The 12,304-nt window shown below is 40.8% G+C and overlaps 1 protein-coding gene across 1 annotated transcript in view; it reads right to left on the bottom strand.

Moving 5' to 3' along the window:
• The window catches only part of LOC126092792 (neural-cadherin-like), a 329,734-nt gene that overhangs the window by 288,438 nt on the left and 28,992 nt on the right, over positions 1–12,304 (bottom strand). The window contains exon 2 of the mRNA XM_049908520.1: positions 4,876–4,991. Within this exon, the coding sequence (XP_049764477.1) occupies positions 4,876–4,991 (116 nt within the window). The remainder of the gene's footprint in view (positions 1–4,875; positions 4,992–12,304) is intronic.

The following is a 12,304-nucleotide window of genomic DNA, read 5'->3' as shown; positions in this document are numbered from 1 at the left end:
GCTTTCACAATGAAATATTTTCGTAAGAATTTTCATCCTGTATTTCACCCCCCTTAGGGATTGAACTTCCAAAAACACTGAAACATATATCTTTTTAATTTCTAACCGAGAGGCCAAATACCAACTTTCATAGATGTAGCTTTAAAAACGCTTTATGAGTTCATTAATGATTTATTTTAAGAAAAGTCACCCACTATATTATCCTCTTAGTGCTTTAATTTCCAAAAATACTGAAGCAGGTTTCTTTATCTCTAACCGAGAACCTAAATACCAATTTTAGTAGTTCTATCTACAAAACTGCCTTAATAGCGACATATTTTCAAAAAAAAGGGTTCATCCCTTACTTCATCCCCTTAAGAGTGGGTTTTCGAACAGTCCCATACTAAACGATACCTACAGTGTAAGCTCAACATCCTCTCCAAATTTCAAGCTTATATCCTTAGCGGTTTGGGCTGGGAAATGATAGTCAGTGAATCAGTCCGGCCCTATTTCACCCGCATGGGGCTGTAATTCCAAAAACAATAGAACACTTAATTTTTTTATTTCTAACCTCGAAGCCAATTACAAATTGTCATTAATTTAGCTCTAGTAGTTCTTTATTAAAGATTTAAACTTTCACCCACTATATCATTCCCTTGGGGATTGGAATTCCCATATACACTGAAACGTATACTTCTTTATTTCCAACCGTGAAGCCGAATACCAGTTTTTATAGATGTATCATTAAAATTCTTTAGTAGTTCTTCAATAATGATTTGTTTAAAAAAGAACTTTCACGCCCTGTTTCATTCCCGTAGGGTTTAAATTTCTTTATTTTTGACCGAGAAACCAAATATCAAGTTTCGTAGTTCTAGTTTCAAAATTGCCTTAATAGAGACACATTTAAAAAAAATTTCAACTCCTATTTCACTTCACCTGGAGTATTTGGTGTATACATGGCAATACTTATATACACTACTGGCCATTAAAATTGCTACACCAAGAAGAAATGCAGATGATAAACGGGTATTCATTGGACAAATATATTATACGAGAACTGACATGTGACTATATTTTCACGCAATTTGGGTGCATAGATTCTGACAATTCAGTACCCAGAACAACCACCTCTGGCCGTAATAACGGCCTTGATACGCCTGGGCATTGAGTCAAACAGAGCATGGATGGCGTGTACAGGTACAGCTGCCCTTGCAACTTGAACACGATACCACATTTCATCAAGAGTAGTGACTGGCGTATTGTGACGAGACAGTTGCTCGGCCACCATTGACCAGACGTTTTGAGTTGGTGAGAGATCTGGAGAATGTGCTGGGGAGGGCAGCAGTCGAACATTTTCTGTATCTAGAAAGGCCCGTACAGGACCTGCAACATGCAGTCGTGCATTATCCTGCTGAAATGTAGGGCTTCGCAGGGATCGAATGAAGGGTAGAGCCACGGGTCGTAGCATATCTGAAATGTAACGTCCACTGTTCAAAGTGCCGTCAATGTGAACAAGAGGTGACCGAGACGTGTAACCAATTGCACCCCATACGATCACGCCCGGTGATACGCCACTATGGCGATGACGAATACACGCTTCCATTGTGTGTTCACCGCGATGTCGCCAAACACGGATGCGACCATCATGATGCTGTAAACAGAACCTGGATTCTTCCGAAAAAAATACGTTTTGCCATTCGTACACCCAGGTTCGTCGTTGAGTACACCATTGCAGGCGCTCCTGTCTGTGATGCAGCGCCAAGAGTAAACTCAGCCATGTCTCCGAGCTGATAGTCCATGCTGCTGCAAACGTCGTCGAACTGTTCGTGCAGATGGTTGTTGTCTTGCAGGCGTCCCCGTCTGTTGACTCAGGGATCGAGACGTGGCTGCACGATCCGTTACAGCCACGCGTATAAGATGCCTGTCATCTCGACTGATATGGGGCCGTTGCGATCCAGCACGGCATTCCGTATTACCCTCCCGAACCCACCGATTCCATGTTCTGCTAACAGTCATTGGATCTCGACCAACGCGAGCAGCAATGTCGCGATAGGAGAAACCGCAATTGCGATAGGCTCCTTACACGAGGAATCACAACAACGTTGCCTCGAGATGACTGGGTGTTTGTGTTGTCCTCATCATTTCATCATCATCCAGGACAGTGGCGAAATTGGACTGAGCAAAGATTGGGTAATTGTACGGGCGCTGATAACCACGCAGTTGAGCGCCCCACAAACCAAACATCATCATCATCACAACAACGTTTCACCAGGCAACGCCGGTCAACTGCTGTTTGTGTTGGAAACTTTCCTTATGTTAGCACGTTGTAGGTGTCGCCACCGGCGCCAACATTGTGTGAATGCTCTGAAAAGCTAATCATTTTCATATCACAGCATCTTCTTCCTGTCGGTTAAATTTCGCGTCTGTAACACGTCATCTTCGTGGTGTAGCAATTTTAATGGCCAGTAGTGTAAGAACTAACTCAGTACCCGGCGTTCATGGGCGTGTAATTATTCAGTTTCAATTAGCCCATTTCTCCCTTCCCCCTCCTCTCTATCCACCTCCTTCTCCCCCTATCTCTGTGCACCTCATTCACCTCCACTGTCTATCTCCTCCTGTCCCTATTTCTGCCCATCTGCTACCCCTCCCCCATTCTTTTTCCACCTCCTTCTCTTTCCTTCCTTTGTCCATCTGCTCCTACCCCTCTCTCTCCACGTTATCACCCCCAGCCCAACAGGAGGTTGCTGGTTCTTACCCCACTGTATTTCTTTCCAGATTGTAGTGGGTGTACCACGTTTGATGGAAATCAGTGCAGAGGCTTAGGAGGAGCTTTATAGGTTACCAAAGTACACACATGTCACATATACTTGATATATATTTAACATATTTAACGCATATTTGTACACACAAGTCATCTGCATCTGTAGCGAATTTCATCCTGTAGTTTCGATTTCACACAGCTGAATCTCTGTGACGTCATATTATATAATTTTATAGATCCACTCAGCGGTATATGTGGACGCTACGAGTTTGGTTATGAGTTAGTAGCAAAAAAGTAATGAATTTTAATTCATGCACGATGCGGCAGTTTTGCAAGTGTCTCAGTTGTTAAGACGTCATTTCTCCTAAACTATGTGTCGTATAATGATAGAATTTTGCAGGTACATTCAGTGGAATACGTGAATACCGTCTGGAAAATGTGTCGTGCATACAGTTAGTAGTAAAGAAGTAATAAATTAAAACGTCATGCCTGATGCGGCAGCTTTACTGCATGAACGGTGAAAATGTAGTAAGCGATAAATCTTTTGTTTTCATCTTTTTGTGGGGGCTGCCAACGAGAAAAAGTTTCGTAATGGTTTGAAATTACGTGTAAAGTTTGTTACGAGTCACTAATTGCTGTCATTCTCAAATAGTGTATGAAGTCAGCGAATTCGCTCGTCGAGAACTACACTACTACTTCATCTCCAGCCCGATCCCTTTCATAGATAGGTGGTTCTTATCCCCGTAGCAGTTTCTTTCGGCGAGCACCGATCTGTGCACCAACTTTGGGTGAAATCGGTCCAGTGGTTTAGGAGAAGATGTGGAACATACATATACACATACATACATATGAGCGTACATCCATTATTGTAATATGTATGGATACTATGGGAATAAAAAGATACTCTTACTTCCCCTAGGGATGGGGTGAGGACGAAAGGGGTTTCATGAAAATTGTTCTAAAACGACCTCCTGGTATTTCTCTCCAGCATTTAGCTGAATTTAATACTTCAAAAATATGAAGCGCAATTTGTCTCTTATTTCCTGCAATTACTTGACTTTAAATATGTTAAATTATGAAGCGCAATTTGTCTCTTACTTCCGCTGTTCATTGTGTCAACTAGGTTGCGAGAATAAGCATTACAGCTAGTCAATAATTTTGCGAGCGTGTTTCAGGACCACAGCTTTTGTTTTACGGCTAAACATCACGGATAAATTTGTTTTTTGAGTACTGTTTGAAGGGTGAAAGGAATGCTTAAAAATCCATCGACATTTAAATTCAGACTCTTGCTATAGAGAAAATTAAGAAAAAGAAGCAGTCTGAGTAAATATGAAGCAATGAGATGAAATGCTTATCTCGTTACCAGTGTGAAAACTGTATTTACAGTCTCTCACCTCGAAATTAGCACCAGTGTCCAGCACATTTTGCAAACTTTTTACTGAGAGAGAATAAAGTTTCCGCAGGGATCGGATGAAACACTAGGACGAAACCCGCCACAGATTAAGATAAAATGAATATGTCTGAAGTGAAGTGTGTTAAATGTGACACACACACACACACACACACACACACACACACATATATATATATATATATATATATATATATATATATCTATATGGGTGGGTGTGCGGAATATATGTTACAGATGCGTATGTTGGCGAAGTCACTGGCAAATAGCTAGTGTTTTCATATCAAGTTAATAATTATTTTCAAGAAATGTGTCGGCTTTTATTCTAATGGAGCCGTTCTTTGGGGGTGTGCGGTATGTTTTGTTTTTACTCAGAGCAGTCTGTGAGGGATTTATACCTTTAATAATTTTCGACCATATCAGATTGACCACATGCAGGCGCTAGTACAACTAGAGGATCCCAATCTGTGATGCACCATTAGACTGAAGTCTTGTCGAGTATGAAATGGTTCAAATGGCTCTGACCACTATGGGTCTTACCATCTGAGGTCGTCAGTCCCCTAGACTTAGAACTACTTAAACCTAACTAACTTAAGGACATTACACACATCCACGCCCGAGGCAGGATTCTAACCTGCGACCGTAGCAATAGCGCGGTTCCGGACTGAAGCGCCTAGAACCGCTCGGCCACAACAGCCGGCGTCGAGTATGAAGTGGTACTCACCATTTTGCGATTCTCGAAATCGAGCTGCCCCGCCACAGAGACACTTCCTGTGTCGCCGTCTATGGAGAAGGCTCCGTCTTCGTTTCCCGCCTCGATCTGGTAGCGGATGTCCAGATCTGCAATAAAAGAAGACATGTACTGAGCCAGTGGGCCACAAAGGAGTAGCGCAGCATCAGTTTCTTCTGTTACGGGCACAGTTTAGGAATCTGGTACTGATTATCGCGCATGCTGGCAACATCAAAACGAAACAGTCATTCGTACTGGTTTGATGCTGTTGTTTACAGTTTACACTGCTACCGAAGCTTTACTATTTTATAACAACATTGTCCTATTTTCAGATTTTTATTTATAAGTAAAAGTAATGATGCTAGATTGTTGTGATTGTACACGCATATCGAAATTCGTCAAAGGAGGAAAATTTATTTTTTATAAGTAAGTGCTGCAAAGGTATTAGTTATCATATTAGTAACAGTTGCTTTATCTGTAGGTGTGTGCCACTTCTCACCATGTTAGAATTCCTGCCCACATAGCAGTCTGGTACGCTATAGTTCAATTCTTTTATCTTGGCGGTTCGCGCATGCCCGCCCAGACGCGGGAGATTGCTGCGTTGCCAGTTGTACGCGCCAAGAGAAGCAGCGCCATAGTATAGTTCGCAAACTTACGTTTAGGGGGGGAGCGCGCAGTTTATGAAGTAAAGCCACCACGGCCGCATTAGCCCTTTCGCTGCTACAGAGACATGCTCCCCGCATTCCGCGATGTGCACGATTTTGTCATCATCGCACAGCTCGCCTGTGCAGACTCATGGTGTTTCGATTGCTTTGACACACTTTATCATTCGATTTCACAAAAACTATTTGCCCCAAAAATTTGATTTTTACACATCTTCATGACTAATACCCTCCCCCCATAAATGACTTAATTTTGTTTCGATGTTCAACGCAGTTATTGTGCAGCATTAGATGTAGTAAACCATTGCACGAAATTTTGAAGACTTTGCAGAGGTAAAAGTCCATAGCGTATACTTTCTGTATAGTCGATTTTAGTTGCCACTAGAAATTTCAAAAAATTACATTCAAACGAATAAAATTCATGGAGTAAGACACTTCGATATTGTTTTTAAGTAAAGGAAATATTAAGCACCAAACCAGGTTTGAACTCAGAACCTTTCACGTAGTAGCCACACACCTTAACCATTACGCTAACGCAACCCATCATTCAATACATCTCCTGGAGGACTTTAAAATATGACGCAAAATACCGACCAACACTGTTGGTATGACTATGAATTACTCACGTTTCGTCGAAGTACAATAGGAAATAAACAATTACCGCTGTTCTTTATTGCGAAAAAGCGGTTAGTGTGAATGATACAAACACCTTTCCTTGCTATCGCCTGAGTTAGGAGGCTTATTGCTTGTTTGGTTTAAGTAATTAATAGAATATGAAGCAATTGGTATAAAGAATGCTTTTTCCAAACTTTCTATAAAAGAAAGTCTGCTATCAAGACATTGCTTTTGTTCAATTACTTTGTTTATGACTGAACATTTCTAAAACTGCAGACACTCATCTGTGCTCTGCACTGCAGTCGAGCTCTGGCAACGTCGTTCTCTGTTCATTGGCTGACTGTGTTTTGTAACGTCAGATGCGCAGAACGAACCTAAACTCGGCCGCCGTCATAAATGACCCGCACTTTAGAAGGCTCACATATCTGCTTCTAGGAGTGGGCATCGCCACGCAGGTGCGGCTTGGTACCGGAGCAAAAGTTAGTATGAAGACTGGAGCGGAACTGACCACGCAGCAGCTTTTGGAAGCATCGCTGGGGGCCGTGGAGTGAGCCAAATGGAGATCGGTGCAGCGCCAGGGTCCTGGCATGCTGTGCAGTACTAGGCCGTTTTGAGTCCGCATCGCTGGTCCAGGGAGCTGCCAGGATGGGCGCAGTTCCTTGTAGTTGGAGGACTAGCGGCCACCATCGCCATCAGAGAAAAGGTGAGGTGGCGAGTGTTGGCAAGAATTGGTACCCGCTGGCGACATCAAACTGATCTGGACTGTAACATGAGGCATCGTCTGGCTGTAGCAGCAGACGAGGATCACCTCTGCATGTCCAGAAGATACGGCAGTTGTGGACCAGGAACCGGTTACAAATTAAAGTTCCCTTTACGGCGACTGGGAAGCGGGCCGTAAGAGTGGATCGTGCTGTTGAGTTGTGCTGATCATTGAATTCATGCTGGCAGTTGTGAGTCTGGACTGATGGTTCGGTATCGTTGATAATCGCCCGCGGCAAATCAACAGTCGACCACCGCAGAGATGCTGCACAGCCAAGCGGCTTCACTGGGCGACAATGAGGAGGAAGTAGTAAACCCTCCCCAGTAGTTGAGAGGTGCCGCCACTGCACCACGCTCTTCAAATACCGTCGCAAAGCGCAATGGCGGTCCGTTCTGCTCTACCTTCGAATAATACCTGTTCTCGAGTGCAGTTACGCGTGAGAGTTCTACTTCCGCCTTCAGAGGACAGCGTCGTCGTATCGTCGTTCGAGCCTAGTTCAGTCTTAAATGTACAGTTTGTTGAGCACCATCGATGGACATGTATTCATCGAAGCTGCAGTAAACATTCAGAGTTCATTAACTGCAGACACTTAAACACAGGTCAGTGGCTACAGCTGCCTCTCATGTAACTGAACAGCAAATCATTTACTTGTGAAATTAATTCCATGCATGTTCACACAGCAACAGCGGTGAAAAGCTAAAGATAAATGTATTATCTGCTTCAATAAAGTGTTACTTTATTAGGCTGTTCATTTGACTGACTGTTTCATTTGTTCACTTCTATGTGTGTTCAAAGCAAAACACACCGAGCCTTGTATAACTGTACTTACCTGATTAAGCATGGCGAGGCTGTGGTGTGGTCTGATTGCATCCTAGTGACAAACTATGTGTGATTCAAATGTCAGTCTATGTACTTTTACAGTCCTTTGTACGTTAGTTTGTTGTGTTAGTATGCGTTGTCTGTCCAGCTGTGATTAGGGTATTGGTAATAGTTGGGTGTTATTGTACTACCTTGTGAGCTAGTGTATGTGATGATTCAAATGGCTCTGAGCACTATACGACTTAACTTCTGAGCTCATCAGTCGCCTAGAACTTAGAACTAATTGAACCTAACTAACCTAAGGACATCAGACACATCCATGCCCGAGGCCGTAGCGGTCGTAGTGTATGTGACTGCAGGATTTCGGTGCACTCTGCCTCCCTTTCCTTTTGTAAAGTTGGTTTCAATCAGGAGAAGGAATGACTAGGAGGAATGTTATGACAATATGCATCTTAGTCTAAGATTTCTGTAGTAAGTTCATTCTTGCACACTTGGATATTTATTTATTTATTTTATTATTGTCAGCCGAGTAATTACGTTGATCAATTTTAAATTGTTATATCAGAAGTTAACTAATCGGGAAAGCTGTATACGAGTTCTTGCCTTGTTTTAGTTACTAATGCAATCTGGCATTGTAAGTCATCTGCGTTAACAAATCATAGTGTTCGGTGAAGAGCCCAAATGTGCACAACCCAGAGCCAAATTCCATCCCCACTCAGTTCCTGCACTACAATTCTAATAAGCATTTAATGTTATAGGGCTAACTAACGTGACTGTTTGACCATGTATTTATGAGAAAAGCGTTAGACAAAATAGTTCATGTGGGACTGTACTGCCAATCAGTTCGTTGAGCCAGTAAACATTTCAAAGAACTTTCGCCTTCAGATAAAGTTATGTATGGCAGTCTGAGTCCATACGTCTCCATTGCACATATCTCCAAACCATCTGGTTTATTTTATACTACATGTTACCCGCAGCCGCGCTCACGTATCAGTAGTTTTATTTTATGATGAGTGGTGGTGAGCAAGAACGCAACTGTATATGGAATAACATCAGCTGCCTTCACGTGCCTACCTGTTTGGGTAAGCACAGCCCGTGATGTGTGCCCCTTCTTCCCCCTCCCAAGTTGTCCCAACGCACAATGCGTCGGCATACGCAGCGTCACTGGCGAGCAGTGCATACAGAGGTGTACTGGCAGGAACACGCATCTATGCATTGTGTTGCTGAAGTAACTACACATTACAAAACATGTACATTTTGCAAGACATAGTGTGGAAAAATGGATTAAGTATACTGAAGGTTGTATGGGTCTAGTTTAGCAGGGGATACAACCCGTCGGCTTTGACCAATGACGTCAGAATTGGCCAGAGAGCATGTATTACAAAGATGAAAGAGCTGATAAGAATGTTGAGAAACAAAGGAATGCAAGAGAGAAAAACTATACTTCACATATATAAGGGCCAGTAGTATTTTCACTTTAACGATATCGCGTGTTTGTATCTTAGTATTTCTCCGCAAAATACAATGGAAATAAATGAATGAAATATATTACTAGCAAAGAATACATCACGTCACATGTATGTCAGTTGTATCTCGAAACTCTTTCGAACTGTATTGCTTAAGTGCAGTACGGGATACAAGTTCAGCGTACGTCGATTTCTTAGTTTCAACTAGCATTGCTGTCCTGTTGTTCACTTGAACTATGTATCCCCTGCTTCACTAAACCGTAAATGAAACACCGGATACAAATTAAAAGTTCACTCGAAGTGTGTTGCTTAAGTACAGTTTGAATAGGAGTCTGTCGTAAGTCGATATCTTCGTTTTCACTAGCATTACTGTCCTGTTCTTCTCTCGAACGATGTATCCTCCGCTTCAGTAAACCCTAAGTGGAACACGGGAGACAAATTGTAGATGTGTTGTTTATTTCGTCTCCGCTATTACTAACAGTCTTTTCTTACGTACATATTAGTACTACTGATGACAGAAGGGCCTACGTATGTAATATATGTATACCAGACTTCCGTTGACCTCTATATATGTACACTGGTAACGAAAAGGTGGAAACAGACGTAAGATACATTTGCAACCTGTACCTCAATTGAACTACACGGATACAAGAAGACGACACATGTACAATTTGTATCCCGTACTTCACTATGGGATACAGTTTTCTTGTTGTCTTGTACGCTAATAGTATCCCATTCGTTACTTGAGCTATATAACTATATGCAACATTTGTATCTTGCTCGCCAATTCACATATATTGTGTCAGTGTAAAGGCGAAGTGAATGGACAGGGTACAAATTTTAGTTGTGTCGTCAGTATAAAGGCGAAGTGAAGACCAAGATACAAGTTGTACTTGTGTCAGGGGTTTCGCCTGTAATATAGCAAGTACACATTCGAAAATGTCGTACTGATACTAGTGCTGGGAAACGAAAGAAGATCGACAGCTGAGAAATTTCTGTTACGTACTTCACAACACGAAAATACACACATTGGTGCAATGAAACAGTGAAATACAGTGAAAGAAGCTAATGGGAAAGTGAACTTATCACACGGAAATATCGAGGAATAACCGAAGTCCGCCTAGACAGACAGTAACGAAGATTACATACCCACAAACAGACAAATCCATTCCTATAAACGAAAATAGACACTAAAAATTGTTCTACAATAACAAACTAATACTCCAAATTACCTCAATATCGTTACGAATAATTATTTTAATGTGCGATGATAGCGCTTATCCAGAACACAGAACTGCTTTATTATCTATGCCTCGAAGTGAAGATATTACTATCTGTGACTAATGTATGACGTCATTGATCAAAACCGACGGGTTGTATCCCCTGCTTCACTAGACCCGGTTGTATAAGCATAGAATTCATTACTTTAAATTGTTTCACATAGCGCTTACCAACCAATAAAAGCATTTACAGAAATATGACTAGATCAAAATTCAGAGAATAAACAGCTTTCTAAATAGTACATAATTTTCTGTAAGTCGTGTAATATTTTAAAAACCGGATAAATTATAGTGTTCAATTCCAATCTTCGGTTTTGAGCAATGACGTCATACCTAAGGCAATGATACTACGTATAGGCAATCTATGAAAGCAAAGGATCGTCTCGTAAACAAACGAATGTAGCACACAATAAAATTACGCATTCATGCAGTTATTTACGAAGTCATGAATTATATCGAAACGAACTGAATACAATGAAAATAATTAAGAACAAGAATTACAAACAAATTTTCAAGTCTGAAAGAAGTATTCTCGTACTTTATGCAAGCAGAAAAACACAGAGAACCTTTAAATTGCATTACAGTAAAGCGCATGAAGAAGTCATACTGTTACAAAATAGCGTTAATGTTATTATTAATTATTGAATCTAACGGGAGAAGCGCAGCAAAGTTGGGGTTTTGGGCGAGCAGAAACTAAAATGCAACAGAAAAAAAGAAAAATGAAATGAATGATAACAAACACGAAACAATAGCATGAAATGTGGAGAAACCGACACACAACATTGTAGAAGAAAATCCGTACATGAATAACAAATATAAAAAATTGTAATCGATAACTAGAATTAACCTATGTAGGTAAATTCCAGTTATAGATTCCAATCGCTCCATAATTCATATTTAAAATTATCTTTGCAGTTGTATGCATTGAAGCATAATAGCATTTCTACATTTGTAATTGTTCTCTAAAACAACTGCAGTGCATAACAAAAACTGGAATCGATAACTAGAACTGACCTTCTATATAGCTCAATTCTAGTTACCGATTCCAATGTTAGTGGGTTTTCTGCAGTAGGTCACAGAGAAATTACAAGTGCAGAAATCCTATTAACCTACATTTTAGTACGCAAACGTTCTTAATAAACGATCTAATTAGTGAACCATCGAATGGCTGGAATCGGTAACTAGAATTGAGGAGGTCAATTCTAGTTACCGATTCCAACTATTCGAAGGTTCATAATTTTGCTCATTTTTGCGGTAAATCTGTGGACTATGTTTTTGTAGGATTTCTAGATTTCTTTTTGATATCAGAAATACTTAGAAAAACTAATAAATATTGAAGGTACAGCTTCTAAATTTTTCCCTATATAGGTCAATTCCAGTTACCGATTCCAATGTTTGTTAGACCCTACTTTTTGTCAATTTTCGTTACTTGTGTAGATTTAACAATTAGTATTAAAAGTTAACGCTATCCCACAATATTATGACTTCATCATGCGCTATACTGTACTGGGTTTAAAGGTACCCTGTGCTTTTCTTTCTCGCATAAAATACGATAGTAATTTATTTTAGAATTATATACTTCTGCTTTTCTGTTCTTATTTATTTTCATTACCTTTAATTCTTGTCGGTATAATTTGTGGCTAAGTAATTAATCATGTGATCTACGTTTGTAATTTTATCGTATGCTACACTCGTTTGTTTAGGGAGTTTGATCAGCTGCTTTCAAAGATTGCCTGTATGTAGCGTCTGTGTCTTAGGTATGACGTCATTGTCAAGGCCGACGAGTGGAATCGGACACTGGATCTGACCCTTAAAATCAAT

The sequence above is a fragment of the Schistocerca cancellata genome, chromosome 7, assembly GCF_023864275.1.
Source record: "Schistocerca cancellata isolate TAMUIC-IGC-003103 chromosome 7, iqSchCanc2.1, whole genome shotgun sequence".
Lineage (NCBI taxonomy): Eukaryota > Metazoa > Arthropoda > Insecta > Orthoptera > Acrididae > Schistocerca > Schistocerca cancellata.
Note: the sequence above shows the minus strand (reverse complement) of the source record. Positions and strands in the feature narration are given on the sequence as shown.